At 40.6% G+C, this 19,771-nt stretch overlaps 1 protein-coding gene across 1 annotated transcript in view; it reads left to right on the forward strand.

Annotated features, from left to right (window-relative positions):
- The window catches only part of LOC133540042 (hairy/enhancer-of-split related with YRPW motif-like protein), a 10,873-nt gene extending 4,435 nt beyond the window's left edge, over positions 1-6,438 (forward strand). Inside the window, exons 3-5 of the mRNA XM_061882516.1 lie at positions 1,385-1,468; positions 5,058-5,139; positions 5,224-6,438. Of these exons, the coding sequence (XP_061738500.1) occupies positions 1,385-1,468; positions 5,058-5,139; positions 5,224-5,855 (798 nt within the window). The 3' untranslated portion in view covers positions 5,856-6,438. The remainder of the gene's footprint in view (positions 1-1,384; positions 1,469-5,057; positions 5,140-5,223) is intronic.
- Positions 6,439-19,771: the final 13,333 nt, after the last annotated feature.

Consider the following 19,771-nt stretch of genomic DNA (forward strand, 5'->3'; position numbering starts at 1 on the left):
GTATTATGTAAGTGTTACAATAAAGACAACACAATATGTAAGTGTCTATATTAGCCTACTATCAAAAGGACTTTAAAAGTCTTATACAAATGTTATAATGAAGACATGGTGTAAGTGTCTATATTAGCTATATTAGCCTACTATCAAAATTATATTAAAAGTCTTATATAAATGTTATAATGAAGACACCACAGGATGTGTCTATATTAGCCTACTATCAAAATGACTATAAAAGTCTTATATAAATGTTAGAATGAAGACAACACATGATGTAAGTTTCTATATTAGTTACATTAGTCTACAATCAAAATGACTTTAAATGTCTTAAATAAGTGTTATAGTGAAGACAAGACATGATGTAAGTGTCTATATTAGCCTACTATCACAATGACTATAACAGTCTTATACAAGTGTTATAATGAAGACAACACATGGTGTAAGTGTCTATATTAGTTGTATTAGCCTACTATCAAAATTGCTTTAAAAGTCTTATACAAATGTTACAATGAAGTATTCTTCTTCCTCCAAACACGACGAGTTGAGTTTATACCAAAATGGATACATGGATGATACAGCAGAGGATTTGGAGAATGTCATGTGGTCAGATGAAACCAAAACAGAACTTTTTGGTATAAACTCAACTCGTCGTGTTTGGAGGAAGAAGAATACTGAGTTGCATCCCAAGAACACCACACCTACTGTGAAGCATGGGGGTGGAAAAATCATGCTTTGGGGCTGTTTTTCTGCAAAGGGGACAGGACGATTGATCCATGTTAAGGAAAGAATGAATGGGGCCATGTATCGTGAGATTTTGAGCCAAAACCTCCTTCCATCAGTGAGAGCTTTGAATGGTTGACCAAATACTTATTTTCCACCATAATTTACAAATAAATTCTTTGAAATTCCTACAATGTGAATTCCTGGATTTTTTCCCCCACATTCTGTCTCTCACAGTTGAAGTGTACCTATGATGAAAATTACAGACCTCTGTCATCATTTTAAGTGGGAGAACTTGCACAATCGGTGGCTGACTAAATACTTTTTTACCCCACTGTATGTGAATGTATTCAGTCATAAACATTGATTCACTTTCTTCTTTTCTTCACGGATGCAAACTTTACCGCTGCCGGTTTGTTTGTTCCATTTTGGGCCAAAGTAAGACAAAGAAAACAATCTGAAGTTGTCTTTATTTTTTTTTTTTTAGCTTCAATGCCAGGATTTTAGTCTTACATTGTTTGATGTCTTTGCTTAATTCATGCCATGACTTAATTCAACATATGCTAAAGGTTTTAAGTGGTGTACGTGCAGACACATGGTTTGAATGAATGAATTAGAACGAGTGGAAATATCATAAACAAACTGAAATATTGTTGTTGTCTTGTAGATCATAGAAAAGAGGCGCAGGGACCGGATCAACCACAGCCTGTCTGAGCTGAGGAGGCTGGTGCCAAGTGCCTTCGAAAAGCAGGTACTATTTACCATTGATGTATTTGATAGGGTGCATTTTCATCAACATTGAGAACACGTCAGCCAGAATGGTATGTTACGTCTGTAGCCCCATAGAGGCCATTAAAATTGAAAAACAATATGTACTAATTAGAAAAGACAATAAAAAAATAAATAAAAAACAGGAAATTAATGAAAAACATTCAATAAACAATAAGACAGTCCCTGCAGGATTTTGCGGTGCAAATTCCGCCAATCCCCGCGAATTATGCACATCCTTGCAACTTTTCCCAATGCCTCTTTTTTGCCAGTTGAATTTGTCATCAAAGCGGTGCTCAAACGCGTCAGTTGTCTAATCAAAACTTAAGTTTATTGAGGAACAACGTGTGACATTATATCAACTATTTATTGCTCAAACGGCACAATTTTCCTCCAGCAAGCTCGGACCTACTTCCTGTTACTGTCTACGGTGCTAGGCCTTCTGGGTAATGTGGTTTATAAAAATGTCCTTCCTAGCATACATGTGTATATATGTATATTACATTTATTTATACAGTATAAGACCAGAACATATTTTCATTTGCAATGCTGATTGAGCAAAGAGGCAGCATTTGCATGTTAGAGATGTTAAAGTGTGATGATAATCTCTCATTTGCCAACAAAAATTAGTGCTATAGATTCAGTGGTCCCCAACCACCGGTTGGTACCGCGCCGCAGAATAATTTTTTATAAAAAAACGTATTTTTAATTTTTTTAATTTTTTTTTTTTATTGAATCAACATAAAAACTGTGCTTTTTGAGGTTAAAGTTGCAAGGAGCACTTGGAAATAATGAGAGCAAATTCATGAAACCACAACAATGCAATACTATTGGATAAAAATAATAACAATAATAATAATAATAATAATCAGTACCGGGCCGCGGCTCGATTGGTACCGGGCCGCAGATTTTTTTTTTTTTTTATAAAAATGTTTTTTTTGTTTTGTTTTTTTAATTAAATCAACATAAAAAAACACAAGATACACTTACAATTAGTGCACCAACCCCCCAAAAAACTCCCTTTTTCATGACGACAAAAAAAAATAAAAAATAAAAAATAATAATAATAATCAGTACCGGGCCGCGGCTCGATTGGTACCGGGGCGCAGAATTTTTTTTTTTTATAAAAATGTTTTTTGTTTGTTTTGTTTTTTAATTAAATCAACATAAAAAAACACAAGATACACTTACAATTAGTGCACCGACCCCAAAAAAAGCTCCCTTTTTCATGACGACAAAAAAAAAAATAACAATAATAATAATAATAATAATCAGTACCGGGCCGCGGCTCGATTGGTACCGGGCCGCAGATTTTTTTTTTTTTTTTTTATAAAAATGTTTTTTTTTGTTTTGTTTTTTAATTAAAACAACATAAAAAAAACACAAGATACACTTACAATTAGTGCACCAACCCCCCCAAAAAACTCCCTTTTTCATGACGACAAAAAAAATTATCAAGTGTAGACCGTTCCGCAGCTACAAAAAGGTTGGGGACCACTGCTATAGATCGCTCTCAACAGTTCACAAATGTGTTGGAACAAAAATTCATGTTTCAGATGAACACTTTTTAAGCGTAAAACATACACGGAGAATGCCTGCAACTTGTGGATGACCAAAGAGAGAGCCTTTGGTGGCGTTTCATTCTGCATGTATGATCAATTATCAATAATAATAGTCATAACAAAATAAACTAGTACAGTACTTTAACAATGAGCTCTGAGTATGTGCATTTACTGCCCTCTGGTGTCTACTTTTAAGTCTGTGTGTGATATAAAATGAGTAAACCATCAATAGAGTAGTTGTTTTACAATAGTTGAAGTGGTTTGCTTTTTGAGGTTAAAGTTGCAAGGAGCACTTGGAAAAAATTATAGGAAATTCATGAAACCACAACAATGCAATACTATTGGATAAAAAAAATAAATAATAATAATAATAATAATCAGGACTTCGGGCATTTTAGAGCAAATTCATAAAACCACAACAATGCAATATTATTAGAAAATAGTAATAATAATCATAATAACAATAATAATAATAATAATCAGGACTTCGGGTATCTTAAACCGCCACAGTCCCAAAAAGGGAAGGGACTGTTTATGGCCTCCATTACATATGCACAGTATGGAATGTAAATCCAAGATTAATCCAGTTCTGATTCAGATCGTGTATTTGGCACATGGGAAATCCCATTTGACAAATCCTAATCAGATTATGTAGCAATGTGTGGCATTTATATAACATCTGATTGCAGGAAGTAGTTTAAGATTAGAGCAGTGCTTCTCAAACTTTTTTTTACCAAGTTTGACCGACATCCAAATACAGTAGCGTAGTAGGCCTAAAGATTCATTAAAAAACAAAGCAGATTTTTCATTTAACAAGTATACTTCATACTTTTGGCCAGTGAAACATTGCACAGTTTGAACAGTGACACTGTGTTTGACTATTTGATTAAGTGATTTTTTTTGGGGCGTACACCACAGTTTGACTAGCATTGGATTAGAGCAGGGGTGTCCAAACGTTTTCCACAGAGGGCCGCACACGGAAAAATTCAAGCATGCAGGGGCTATTTTGATATTTTTAATTTACACACCATAACAAAATATATGGATTTTTTTTTTTTTTATCCGTAGGGCTCCTGGGGAGCATAAAGGGTCTCAGTCACTAAAATGTTAAAAATAAGTCAAATTATTATTATTATTTTTTATTTAATGCTTACAGTAAATCTCTATATCAACTTGAGGTTGATATAAAGTAAAACAAAAAAGGTTTTATGCCTTTTCTGTCAAAGACAACTTTGTTTTTTATAGTAAAACAGAAATATGCAGTATTTAGATACATAGAAAGTACTTTATTGATTCCTTCATGAGAGTTCCTTTATTTAGCAATTAAAGCCCTCAAAGATCAATAATGCAGGACACCATTGATTTTAATGTAATATTTTTGAGTAATCAGAGTGAAAAGTTAAATAAAATCCTACTAAATATATTTTACATGAGAAAGGTTCCCCACTCATAAAGTGATGCATTTTTATTAGTTGTTTTTTTACTTTTAACACTTAAATTTCAAGATCAACTTCCGATATATCTGTCGATTTTATGTTTGAACTATTATTTTGTTTATTTTATGCTCTTTTGTCAAAACTTTGATGTTTTTATATGGCAACCACACAACATATGCAATATTTTCTCCACATAAAACATTTTAAAGTGATCATTTTTAAGTAATAATTTATTATAACATAGATTTTTTTGGCCTTTTTTTTTTGAGCAATGGAAAAAAAAGAAAATAAAGAAAAAAGGGAAAAAAAACTGCCTGCATGGCAGCTTTGTGTCAACATTGCCACTTTTTCCTCATTAGATTTCAACTCATTTCAATTTTTTAAAAATGTTTTTTTTATTTTTGCAATACTATCAATTTTGCAATTTTTGCAGAATGTGTGCCGGGCCAGTAAATGATTAGCTGCGGGCCGCAAATGGCCCCCGGGCCGCACTTTGGACACCCCTGGATTAGCGGGAACTGGAATCTTTTTTGTTTTATTTCAAATGAAATCATTGAGGGTTTATTCTTTTCAGGGCTCCTCCAAATTGGAGAAAGCTGAGATTCTGCAAATGACGGTGGACCACCTCAAACTTCTGCATGCCATGGGGGGGAAAGGTGAGTTTTTTTCTACCCCGATGGATAAAAAAAAGTTTTAAAATAGCAATTTTTTTTCATTTTTGGCGGTTCCCTTTGCGGCAGGGTACTTTGACGCCAGGGCGCTGGCAGTGGACTACAGGACTCTGGGCTTCAGGGAGTGTGTCGGAGAGGTGGTGCGGTACCTCAGCTCCCTGGAAGGAGACTCCCCAGACCCGATAGGAGCCCGCCTGGTCACCCATCTCTCCCACTGCGCGAGCGAGCTGGACCCCCTCCTCCTTCAGTCGCCCCCGACCGCCGCCTTGCCCTTCCCTCCTTGGCCCTGGGTGTCCTTCCCCCAGATGAGCGCCACGCTGCCGCCCGCCTCCTCCTCTGGCGGGCGGAGGGATCTGGCCCTGATGGGGAGCTACCCTCCACCCGCCTCCCTCCGTCTGGCGCCGCTGGTCGGCTGCCAGCAGGGGGTGCCTCCTCTCCTCACGCCCGGCGTCCTGGCGAGCGTTCACAGGCTGCCGTCCATCGCCCCGTCCCCGTCCACAGGCCCACCCAGGCCGACCCAGGCATCCCCTCAAAGCAGGACCTCGCCTCTCCCTCCCGCCCAGTCCTCCTCCTCCCCGCCCACCGCGCCGCCCCTCATCTCTTTCAGACCGTTCGCACCTCTGGGGTCTCCCACAGTCCAACGCAGGGGGCTGAGTGGCAAGTCGGGCCAAGGATGGCCGACTGAAATCGGAGCTTTTTAAGGACTATTTTTTTTTTTCAATGAATCCCAAATGAACTATGCAGGAGCGAACATTTGAGGATTTATGTGTCTTTTTAGGACTCGACAAGCCATATCAGACTGAACCTTTCCGATAATCACCATATCGATTAAAGGCCTACTGCAGGGGTCGGGAACCTTTTTGGCTGAGAGAGCCAAGAAAGCCAAATATTTTAAAATGTATTTCTGTAAGAGCCATAGAATATTTTTTTTAACACTGAACACAACTAAACGCGTGCATTTTTAAGTAAGACCAACATTTCTGGAGTATAATAGGTCTCTTATTCTTTGGAATAGCATTGTTATTCTGAAGCTAATTGTGGAAAGGGCGTGACCTGCGGGCCTGCAGCGAAGCAGGGTGTGCCAGGACCGGCCTCGAAATCAGCAACAGGTGCATAGAAGGCCCACCTGAGCTCCGTTATCTAATCACCTGTCGCAACAGCCAGGAGGAGAGACGGGGTTGGAACTGGAGCCAGAGCACGAGCGAGAACGAAAGAGAAAAAGGCAATTGCTGTAAAGCAACTGAGAGACTTATTGAAAAATAAAACAATATTATAACCCTGAAACAGGCTCTCATGTCGATGCTTGGTGGTCTGAAGAACCCCCAGGGGGGCAAGCCCCACACTAACCAGTAATAAATAAATTACTTCTTACCATTAACGCAACTTCTTGAACATATAAAGTCATGAGAATTTTTTATATTTAACGTTATTTTTAAGACTGTGATTACAAGTGGAACTATTCATTACGTATCGTGTCAAGCAATGTCAGCTCAGAATTATCCGAGAGCCAGAGGATGTCATCAAAAGAGCCACATCTGGCTCGCGAGCCATAGGTTCCCTACCCCTGGCCTACTGAAATGAGATTTTCGTATTGAAACAGGGATAGCAGGTCCATTCTATGAGTCATACTTGATCATTTCGCGATATTGCCATATTTTTGCTGAAAGGATTTAGCAGAGAAAATCGACGATAAAGTTCGCAACTTTTGGTCGCTCTTAAAAAAGCTCTGCCCGTACCGGAAGTAGTGCGCGTGACGTCACAGATTGTTGGACTCCTCACATCCACCCATTGATTATAATCATGGACGCCAGCAGCGTGAGCGATTCTGACTGAGAAAGTGATCATTTCCCCATTAATTCGAGCGAGGATGAAAGATTTGTGTTTGAGGTTATTGATAGCGACGGACTAAGAGAAAAAAAAAAGCGACCGCAGTGTGAACGTTTCAGATGTAATTAGACACATGTACTAGGACAGGGGTCGGGAACCTTTTTGGCTGAGAGAGCCAATAAGCCAAATATTTTAAAATGTATTTCCATAAAAGAAATATATTTTTTTTTACATTGAACACAACTAATCACGTGCATTTTTAAGTAAAACCAACATTTCAAGAGTATAAGTCTCTTATTCTCTGTAATAACATTGTTATTCTGAAACTAACTGTGGAGGGGGCGTGGCCTGCGGGGCTGCAGCGAAGCGGGATGTGCCAGGACCGGCCTTGAAATCAGCGACAGGTGCGTAGATGGCCCACCTGGGCCTTGTTATCTAATCACCTGTCGCTATGTTATAAGCAGCAGCCAGGCAGAGAGACGGGGTTGGGGCTGCAGCCAGAGTGCGAGCGAGAACGAAAGAGAAAAAGACAATTGCTGGAAAGCAACGGAGAGACATATTGAAAAATAAAACAATATTGTAACCCTGAAACAGGCTCTCATGTCGGTGCTTGGTGGTCTGAAGAAACCCCAGGAGGGCAAGCCCCACACTAATCAATAATAAATAAATAACTTTTTACTATTAACGCAACTTCTTGAACAGGTGCGCTACAAAATGGATGGATGGATTAAAATACACGAGAATGTTTTATATTTTGAACGTTATTTTTAACACTGTGATTACAAGCGGAATTATTCATTACTTATCGTGTTAAGCAGTGTCAGCTCGGATTTATCTGAGAGCCAGATGCAGTCATCAAAAGGGCCACATCTGGCTCTAGAGCCATAGGTTCCCTACCCCTATACTAGGATCATTCTGGAAGATCCATTATCTGCTTATTGTTTTAATAGTGTTTTAGTGAGATTTTAAAGATTGTAAAGACATACCTCAAGGTCGTATGGCTGCGTTGAACACACTGTGTCTCAGAGAGAAGCCGAGGAGCCAAGCTCACAGCTGCTGCAGAACGACGAATAATCCACGGATGTCTTCGGTAAAATATATATCACAATTTCCCCATCCAAAAACATGCTGGTTGACGTAGAGAAAACATGTTCGCTTGACCCGCTCTGCTTTCTCAACAAACAAAGAAACGCCGGCTGGGTCTCGGTGCTAAAGACAGCTTTCCACCAACAGCATTCTTCTTTATAGTCTCCATTATTAAATGAACAAATTGCAAAAGATTCAGCAACACAGATGTCCAAAATACTGTGTAATTATGCGATTAAAGCAGACAACTTTTAGCTGTGTGTGTGCGCAGCACTGATATTTCCTCACAATCCGTGAAGTCACGCGCACACGTCATCATTTCGCGACATTTTCAACAAGAAACTCCCAGGAAATTCAAAATTGCAATTTATTAAACTAAAAAGGCCGCATCGGCATGTGTTGCAATGTTAATATTTCATCATTGATATATAAACTATCAGACTGCGTGGTCGGTAGTAGTGGCTTTCAGTAGGCCTTTAACAAAAAAAAAGAATGTTCAACAGAGCCTTACGTTTAACTGTGATGTTCCCAAAATCATTTATACATCCGATTTTTGTGTATGGTGAAGAATGTTTTGGATTTAAAAAAAAAAAAAAAAAATCCATAAAGACAAAGTGCCTTTAACGTTTGGTTGTGTTTTTTTTATTGGCAATCATCACTTGTTGTCATAGCGACTGTCAAAATTAACTCTGTGAGATCGCTAGCATTAGCTTATAGCTAGAGATGGACTTTGTTTTTCCAGCCGTGAGTGTGAAGGACAGTGTGGAGGAGTAGAAGTGGTTGTTATTCATTGAATTAAAGAAATAAATCATCAACAACATGACCGAGCGTGTCGCTGGCTTAACTTGGTGGAGCAGTTGGAGCGTAGCACTAATAGTGCTCACGTCATACTGAAGCAGAATGAGTCAATAACGCCAGCCGAGGACTTTAAAATAATATTTTAACCGTGGACATTTATCCATGAAAATATGGAGAAGCAGCTGGAAGGAGATACTGTGGAAACGCATTCCCCAAGGTAAATGCTGTACAATTACTACATTACTTCATAAAACTACTGTTTTTATATAATATTTCTTATCAGAAATGTTGCATTTCCTTTGAAAAGTCATGATACATGTTAAAATGGTGCTGTGTTGTGGGGCAAGCAGCAAATAAATTTCCATTGGAAGACTTTGATTTGAGATAAGTGTTTTAAGTTACGAGCTGTGTCATATTAAAACAATTTAGCTGGGTAGTACAGTATATAACTTATAGTTTTTAACAGAATATTATATTTTACTGTGGCAAACTTTAAAAAAAATTAAATTAAATAAGTTAAAAAAATGTAGATTTTACAAGTTAAATTCAGTCACCAGAATTAAACGGAATAATTGCTACCTTTGTTATTGTTATTGAACTTTTTTTTTCCCACTGTACAATAAAACTCTTTTTCGCATTCTTTCTGATTTTCACGATTTAGGGAGACTTAAAGGGGAACATTATCACCAAACCTATGTAATTGTCAATATATACCTTGATGGTGCAGAAAAAAGACCATCTATTTTTTTAACCGATTTCCGAACTCTAAATGGGTGAATTTTGGCGAATTAAACGCCTTTCTGTCTATCTCGCTGGAGGCGATGACGTCAGAATGTGACGTCGCCGAGGTAACACGCCCACCATTTTCATTTTCAACACATTACAAACACCGGGTCTCAGCTCTGTTATTTTCCGTTTTTTGACTATTTTTTGGAACCTTGGAGACATCATGCCTCGACGGTGTGTTGTCGGAGGAGTGTAACAACACTAACAGGGAGGGATTCAAGTTGCACCACTGGCCCGAAGATGCCAAAGTGTCTGCCACCAGACCCCCATTGAATGTGCCAGAGTGTCTCCACGTTTGACCGGCGATACTAAGGCAGACATGGCACACAGATGTATGGATAACCTGCAGATGCATTTGCAACTATATTACGTTTCCTTCCACCTACATTTAATGCGAAAAAACACCTACCAATCGACGGATTTAAGTTGCTCCAGTGTCAAAAGATGCGAAAGTCCTGATCGTTTGGTCCGCACATTTTACCGGCGATGCTAACGCAGCTATTCGGCCATTCTATCAATAGCTTCAGTTTCTTCTTCAATATTTTCATACTCCAACCATCTGTTTCAATACATGCGTAATCTGTTGAATCGCTTAAGTCGCTGAAATCCGAGTTTGAATCCGAGCTAATGTCACTATATCTTGCTGTGGTATTCCCATTGTTTGTTTACATTGGCAGCACTGTGTGACGTCACAGGGAAACGGCCAGTGTCTTCGCAGAGAGACGAAAATAAGGCACTTTAAAGCTTTATTTAGGGATATCCCGAGACCGGTAAAATTTTGAAAAAAACTTCAAAAAATACAACAAGCCACTGGGAACTGATTTTTATTGTTTTTAACCCTTTTGAAATTGTGATAATGTTCCCCTTTAAATGTGTGACTTTCTGTGCCGATGATTTTGCCGTTGTCCCGGTCCTGGATGTGGTTATTCATTTTGCAATGATCTGATATGGCTAATTTTAACATTTCCTGTTCGGATTTTTGCTTTAGGCGTCTTATAAACCTTCCAGTCGTCTCTTTTTCTCATTCTTTCTGATTTTCACGATTTAGGGAGCCAACCAGGTAGACTTGACAGGTGTGCCTGGTTGGCCACGCCTATAAGAACAGCTGATAGGCAACACGTCACAGTGGTCAGGTGACCCTTCTGAAGAAGACTGCAGATGACAGTCCAGAAATGTCAGGTAAAGATTGCATCTAACATACCGAAAATATTGTCTGATTACAAGAAAATTTGAAAGCGTATATGGCTAAAACCTGATCTTGGCCGTGCGTTTGACACCCTTGATGTAGACGTTCCAGGCATCAGTAGTGAGAAAATCTACATGGCCCTCGTCCTCCTATTAGTTTTGGGTTTCATCATGAGGAGCAGAGCGTGCTGGTGATGTTTCGACACAGCAAACATCACTTTGGAACCACGTTCCTCAGCATGTTTCATCGCTCCTTGGCCCCATTCTTTCTCTTCCATCCTGTGGTCCAGTGTTTTTCAACCTTTTCTGAGCCAAGGCACATTTTTTTTTACAGAAAAAAATCCCGAGGCACACCACCAGCAGAAAACATTAAAAAAATGAAACTCAGCAGCCGATATTGACGGTAAAAAGTCGTTCTCGCAATTGTTGTAAATTAATTCCAGTTTTAACCAACCATAGCTCTTGTCTCAAAGTACGACCTGTCACATCACGCCCTGACTTATTTTGAGTTTTTTGCCTGTGTGTAGTGTTTCAGTTCTTGTCTTGCGCTCCTATTTCGGTGTTGATTGTTATGTCATGTACAAACTACTTTGTGGACGCCATCTCTGCTCCACACGCTGTAAGTCTTTGCTGTCGTCCAGCATTCTGTTTTTGTTTACTTTGCAGCCAGTTTAGTCTTAGCTTCGTTTTGCATCGACCATCCCTACTAGAGATGCGCGGTTTGCGGTCACAACCGCAGAGTCCGCGGATAAACCGCGGGTCAGGCGGGTGACATGACGAATACATTGATTTTAAATAGATTCGGGCGGGTGGCGGTTGAACCAATTCGGAAATATATATTGTAATAATCCCTGGAATGTAGGCTCAAAAAACTTCGTTTGTCTTGTCTTTATCGCACAAGATGTAATACAACAGCTCTCATGTCTCTAACGCTTTTCCAGGGACAACTCGAACTCTCACTTCCTGTCGATAACGTCACTTCCCTATCTCTCCCGGAAGTCCCGCCCCCCCAGCCAAAGTCATTGGCTAACACCCCGTAGCCAGCCGCTACATTATACATAGTTAAATGTTATGTTGAAGAGGTTCATTTAGCCTACTGACGTGTGTTTATAAATGGTTGATTTATACAGGCTAGTAGGTAAAGTGTTGTAGCTGACAACTCTTGATGGTACAATCCATATAACACGTCACGCTAACATCACGTGACACCTCTGATGAAGGCTGCAGAAGGAAGGTAGCCCAAACTTGTCCGGTACAACACTTTACCTTACTAGCCTATAGAAAACAACCATTTATAAAAAGTTAAATGTTGTTACCCACATACGAAAAACGAGCAGCACTCTTTGAAACAGTATGTGGGCATACTTTTATTTTTGAAATGTCTCGTTTGGTCTGTCGATGGATGTAAGGAAGCTACTTCCGGGTATGGCCAACGAGGTAGTTGTCATTTGTTGGTATTTTACTTGGTAAAATGTTTGATCCACATGCTGTGCATGTTTTTACATTTGTAACCTGCTTTATTTGTTACAGTTTTCACGGTGAATTTGAAGGGAAAGGAAGCCTTCAATCAATCAATCAATCAATGTTTACTTATATAGCCCTAAATCACTAGTGTCTCAAAGGGCTGCACAAACCACAACACAAACCACTACCACATCCTCGGTAGGCCCACATAAGGGCAAGGAAAACTCACACCCAGTGGGACGTCGGTGACAATGATGACTATGAGAACCTTGGAGAGGACGAAAGCAATGGATGTCGAGCGGGTCTAACATGATACTGTGAAAGTTCAATCCATAATGGATCCAACACAGTCGCGAGAGTCCAGTCCAAAGCGGATCCAACACAGCAGCGAGAGTCCCGTTCACAGCGGAGCCAGCAGGAAACCATCCCAAGCGGAGGCGGATCAGCAGCGCAGATATGTCCCCAGCCGATACACAGGCAAGCAGTACATGGCCACCGGATCGGACCAGACCCCCTCCACAAGGGAGAGTGGGACATAGAATAAAAAGAAAAGAAACGGCACATCAACTGGTCTAAAAAGGGAGTCTATTTAAAGGCTAGAGTATACAAATGAGTTTTAAGGTGAGACTTAAATGCTTCTACTGAGGTGGCATCTCAAACTGTTACCGGGAGGGCATTCCAGAGTACTGGAGCCTGAACGGAAAACGCTCTATAGCCCGCAGACTTTTTTTGGGCTTTGGGAATCACTAATAAGCCGGAGTCCTTTGAACGCAGATTTCTTGCCGGGACATATGGTACAATACAATCGGCAAGATAAGATGGAGCTAGACCGTGTAGTATTTTATACGTAAGTAGTAAAACCTTAAAGTCACATCTTAAGTGCACAGGAAGCCAGTGCAGGTGAGCCAGTACAGGCGTAATGTGATCAAACTTTCTTGTTCTTGTCAAAAGTCTAGCAGCCGCATTTTGTACTAACTGTAATCTTTTAATGCTAGACATGGGGAGACCCGAAAATAATACGTTACAGTAGTCGAGGCGAGACGTAACAAACGCCTTCAAATGAATCAGTTCAAGAAAGCCATTGTGTCTGTGCTATTTGGAGGGAGTGACACTTTCTAACCTCCCTAATGCCTTGCATCATCTATATTAGATATATAACAACGGGCGGGCGGGTGTGGCTTTGATGAAATTTTGGTTCGGGTGGGTGGCAGGTGGATGACGACTTTAGTGATGCGGTTGCGGATGATATAATTGCCTATCCGCGCATCTCTAATCACTACGTTTCAATGCCTTTTCTTAGCAGCACTCGCCTTTTGTTTATTTTTGGTTTAAGCGTTAGATACCTTTTTATACGCAAACCATCATAGTCGTTCCCGGCATCTACAAAACAATTAGCTACCTGCTGCCACCTACTGATGTGGAAGAGTATTACACGGTTACTCTGCCGAGCTCTAGACAGCACAAACAATGGCACAATTGTGGATTATAATTTGTCCATCCATCCATTTTCTACCGCTTATTCCCTTTTTTGGGGTGGCGGGGGGCGCTGGCGCCTATCTCAGCTACAATCGGGCGGAAGGCGGGGTACACCCTGGACAAGTCGCCACCTTATCACAGGGCCAACACAGATAGACAGACAACATTCACACACTAGGGCCAATTTAGTGTTGCCAATCAACCTATCCCCAGGTGCATGTCTTTGGAGGTGGGAGGAAGCCGGAGTACCCAGAGGGAACCCACGCATTCACGGGGAGAACATGCAAACTCCACACAGAAAGTTCCCGAGCCTGGATTTGAACCCAGGACTGCAGGAACTTCGTATTGTGAGGCGGTAGTTTGCAAAAAATATTTTAACCCGATTAGGTGGGATTACATAATATCCCACGGCACACCAGACTGTATCTCGCACTACACTAGTGTGCCGCGGCACAGTGGTTGAAAAACACTGCTGTGGCCTACCACAGGACATCTCTGCGCCTCGGTCTCCTTCACAATAGTCAAGACACTCGGAATGAGGTGGAGGAGCGATGGCAGTACGAGGGGGAGGAGAAGACAATGAAAGGGAGCTCAAAGGGCTGCGGTTTGGAGGCATGTGGTCGTCTTTTTGCTGCACGCTGACGGCAAGATGAGAGGACGAGTGTGAATCCCGCGGGGGTCTGCGACGCCAGTGATGGATGGCTGCCCCACAATGTGGACGAGCGTGATTGTGCCGCGTCTGGTGAAAACAGTTGTGTGCTCGCCGGAGAATGCTTTGATCCACTTCAAGATGCCATGTCTGTGGTCTGCGGGTGGAGAAATGTGTGTTCTGCAACGTGCACTTTTGTTTATTTGAGCCGGGGTGCTTGCGGGCCTGCGCCGTACGCTCGCCGCTTTGTGTTTGCCTGCTTTGTTTATGTGGAGACACACATGTCCTGTGTGTGTGTGTGTGTGTGTGTGTGTGTGTGTTCTTGTATTTCTACCCTTCTTGAGACACCAATAAGGAAAAGTATCTTCCATATGAGGAGGTGTGAAGAAGTGATGACATAAATCATGGTCCCAATAACATTGCATCTAATAGACAATGTCGCATTTGCACCACTGGTGGTGAAATCTATCAAAATGGAGGGTGGTCCCAAGTAGGAAGGATTTTTTATATTGACTATGTGTCGCTTTTTAAAGTGCTCCTCCGCTGGTCAACATATGAAATTGTAAGTGTGTGTAAAAAATTTGAAGTGCTCCCCCTCTGGCCAACATATGTAACAACGAGTGGGTGTAAGAAATTGAAATGCGCTCCCTTTGGCCAAAATGTATTTTAAAATATATATATTAGAGATGCGCGGTTGGGCTTCACGGTGGCAGAGGGGTTAGTGCGTCTGCCTCACAATACGACATTCCTGCAGTCCTGGGTTCAAATCCAGGCTTGGGATCTTCCTGTGTGGAGTTTGCATGTTCTCCCCGTGAATGCGTGGGTTCCCTCCGGGTACTCCGGCTTCCTCCCACTTCCAAAGACATGCACCTGGGGATAGGTTGATTGGCAACACTAAATTGGCCCTAGTGTGTGAATGTTGTCTGTCTATCTGTGTTGGCCCTGCGATGAGGTGGCGACTTGTCCAGGGTGTACCCCGCCTTCCACCCGATTGTAGCTGAGATAGGCGCCAGCGCCCCCCGCGACCCCAAAAAGGGAATAAGCCTCAGGTTTCTGGCACGGCCGCTTTACCCGCTACGCCATGAAGCGAAGAAGACAATAAGAGACGCTAGGGCTGGGCGTATCGATACTTGGGGAGTATCGGTATCGTATCGATACGGGCGTGATGGTATCGATACTTCACCAAATTAAGCGAATCACTTCGATTTAAAAAATAAATGTGAACGCAGCGCAACGCTACTCACCACTCCACCCTCCTCCCTAGTGATGGGTCGCGAACGAGATTTAAAAATTCATCTTCAACCCAAAATAAAATAAAATGAATACAATTAACATGACGCTTGGTGCGTTCGCGCACACACACATCAGTATAATTCGCTCCGAGGTTCGCTTGGACACGCACACACACACATGCGTGCGTTTCCAGTGCGACTTAATGTCTTGGTTGTAAACTGGAAAGTATTTTATTGCACTAAAATAACGATAAGAATTTCTCAGTTCTTTTGTTTTGTGTTCGTTTTTGCAACTGTCTAATAACTATAATTTACGGGGGATATCCATCCATCCATTTCCTACCGCTTATTCCCTTTCGGGGTCGCGGGGGGCGCTGGCGCCTATCTCAGCTACAATCGGGCGGAAGGCGGGGTACACCCTGGACAAGTCGCCACTTCATCGCAGGGCCAACACAGATAGACAGACAACATTGACACTCACATTCACACACTAGGGCTAATTTAGTGTTGCCAATCAACATATCCCCAGGTGCATGTCTTTTGGGGATATCGATTTTTGAAATAGGTAAAGCGAGAACAAATATAAAATACAAATGTATTACAGTTTTAGGAGTTAAATGGTGGAAGAAGCTCAGTGATGAGCTGAAGAAATGCACTTCTTTGGTAAGGTTTAAGAAAACATTGAAAGGTGAAATAACTGAAAATTATAAAATATAGTTACAATTACTTTCATCCCATTGATTTTTGATTTATTTATTTTTTTATGTTGATGTTCCAGGCAGTCTAATTTTCTGTGAAGGTATAGGATAGGCAAATATAAGCTTTGGCTTCAGCCTATTCCCTTTTTGGTCATTCTTTTTCTTTTCTTTCGTGTGTAAATGTGCATTATTGTATACATATAACATGGACTGTAAAACTGATCACACACAATGGTTGATTGATTGGATTGATTATATGACCGAAATAAACTTATTTCATTCATTCATTCAACTAGTGTTTTCTTTTTTACTTAAGTTTTTGTGTGTTGTGAGGTGACTAGCCAAGTTCAGTATTTGTTTTCACCTTATTTGCACTACTTACTTTATTGTAATTGATATTATTACTTTTTTATTTGAATTTCTCAGTTCTTTTGTGTTCATGTTTACAACTTTGTTCAATAACTAAAGTTTTGTTATTTACCTTAAGTGTTTGTGTGTTCTGAAGCGACAAGCCAGGTTCAGTAGTTGTTTGCACCTTATTTGCATTACTTTATTGCTATTACTTTTGTAATAAATGTTTTATTTTTTGACTTAAATTGTTGTCCTGTGTTGTATTTTTATCATAATCAATTAATAAAGGCAAAAGTAGAAATTTGTGCATTTCAGATGACAACACTTCCGGTATCGGTATCGGTATTGGCGACACTGGCCAGTATCGGATCGGTATCGATACCCAAATTTGCGATATTGCCCACCCCTAAGAGACGCTATTATTCTCCTGAATGACTGCCGTTGGTCACCCAGATAAGTATTAGGGAGTGATATGAAGCAATTGACTTTATAACCTACTACAAAATATACGATTTGCTTGACAATCTGGCATCATGTTGTGTGTGGCTTCCGCAAACACACGCACACAACTGCTAGGCATACTGGGTGACACAGAGTACACTAATGGTTGTGATATAAACAATTTTAACACTTTTACTTATATGCGCCACGCTGTGAAGCCACACCAACTAAGAACAACAAACACATTTCGGGAGAACATCCTCCCAGTAACACAACATAAACGCAACACAACAAATACCCATAATCCTTTGTATTCATGACACACCCTGACTATTTTATACACCCCGTGACATTAGTCATAACATTCTGACTTGTATCACAATATTTTGTTGTTGTGCTTGTAAAATAGTGACATTTTTTGAGTAAAACGATAACTTTTGTCAATTTTGCCAAATAATATTCCAATTATTGTATCGCACAAATTTGAAAGTTTTATTTACAAATGGTGACTTTTGTCGAGTAAATTGACGACTCTTTTCATAAAATTGCCAAAATGTCAAGCTTTTCTTTTAAAATTGTGACTGTTATTGAGCAAAATTCCAACTTTTATCAAAAATATTGCAGAAATGGTCAGTTTCTTGTAAAATTTTGACTTGCGTTGAGTAAAATGTCGACTTTTATTATAATACTGCCAACATTCAAAAGTTTTTCTTGGGAAATTGTGACCTTTTTCTTATTAAATTCCAACTCATTTTTCACAACAGGCTTTTTTATATTGGCATAGTATGTATATATTATTGTCTTTAAATACAGTGGGGCAAAAAAGTATTTAGTCAGCCACCGATTGTGCAAGTTCTCCCACTTAAAATGTTGACAGAGGTCTGTAATTTTCATCATAGGTACACTTCAACTGTGAGAGACAGAACTTGAAAAACAAAATCCAGGAATTCACATTTTAGGAATTTTAAAGAATTTATTTGTAAATTATGGTGGAAAATAAGTATTTGGTCAACCATTCAAAGCTCTCACTGATGGAAGCAGGTTTTCGCTCAAAATCTCACGATACATGGCCCCATTCATTCTTTCCTTAACACGGATCAATCGTCCTGTCCCCTTAGCAGAAAAACAGCCCCAAAGCATGATGTTTCCACCCCCATGCTTCACAGTAGGTGTGGTGTTCTTGGGATGCAACTCAGTATTCTTCTTCCTCCAAACACGACGAGTTGAGTTTATACCAAAATGGATACATGGATGATACAGCAGAGGATTGGGAGACCGTCATGTGGTCAGATGAAACCAAAATAGAACTTTTTGGTATAAACTCAACTCGTCGTGTTTGGAGGAAGAAGAACACTGAGTTGCATCCCAAGAACACCACACCTACTGTGAAGCATGGGGGTGGAGACATCATGCTTTGGGGCTGTTTTTCTGCTAAGGGGACAGGACGATTGATCCGTGTTAAGGAAAGAATGAATGGGGCCATGTATCGTGAGATTTTGAGCCAAAACCTCCTTCCATCAGTGAGAGCTTTGAATGGTTGACCAAATACTTATTTTCCACCATCACTTACAAATAAATTCTTTAAAATTCCTAGATTTTTTTTCAGATTCTGTCTCTCACAGTTAAAGTGTACCTATGATGAAAATTACAGACCTCTGTCATCATTTTAAGTGGGAGAACTTGCACAATCTAAATACTTGTTTTGCCCCACTGTATCTGGAACAAGTGGTCCTAAAGAGGTAGGCGTTATTCGGAGGTCTCAAGAAGGTAAAAAATACAACAATGTGTGTGCGTGTGTGTGTGGGTGTGTGTGTGCGTGTGTGTGTGTTGCGAGTCTTGGGGGCTGGCGTCAGGGCCGAACCACTGTGGCGGCGTGGCTCTCGTGCAAGGTCGGCCGGCGGTTGCACGGACGGGATTGTGGTGGAATGTTTGTGGAGGGTGCAAGTGCACGTGCACACACACACACACACACACACACACACACACACACACACACAAACACACGCAGTCTGGCTGGCAGCGTCCATGCCTCCAACTGGAGGAGCCAGAGGAATCGCCACAGCTTCCAGAGAGGACAACCACAGTCACACTGCAAGGAAGTTCCCACGGGGGAGGGTGGGAGTGTAAAATGGAGCAATAATTTGTGTGAGTGTGTGTGTGTGTGTGTCTTTGTGTGGCTTACTTAGCATTGGCATCAAACCTTGTGGGGACATTTTTCTTTGTGAGGACATTTTTGGGTGAATCCACATAAGTAACATGCCATGATGAGCTACTTTCACCTAAAAGAAGTGTGTGCGTGTGTTTAGTCAAAACAAACAAACAAACCAAAAAAAAAAAACGGGGAAATATTTGAAATAGAGAACATTTTTCGGTGGTGTGTAAATAGACTTCGCCGGTCACATGCTTATTACATATTTGCAGTTTTATTGAATTTCCTGCTGCGGACACCCTTGTTTGTAAGCCTTTCATTTGTTCGCTGAAATGTTTTTTAAACCACAAATATTGTAAAATATACATTAATTCTGAGATTCAACTTGACTACACCAAAAGGTTTTTAGACACGTCAAAATATATTGAAAATATGTCATTATTTAACATTGAAAAGTCAATTTTAAAATGTTTTT

The sequence above is a fragment of the Nerophis ophidion genome, linkage group LG21, assembly GCF_033978795.1.
Source record: "Nerophis ophidion isolate RoL-2023_Sa linkage group LG21, RoL_Noph_v1.0, whole genome shotgun sequence".
Taxonomy (NCBI): domain Eukaryota; kingdom Metazoa; phylum Chordata; class Actinopteri; order Syngnathiformes; family Syngnathidae; genus Nerophis; species Nerophis ophidion.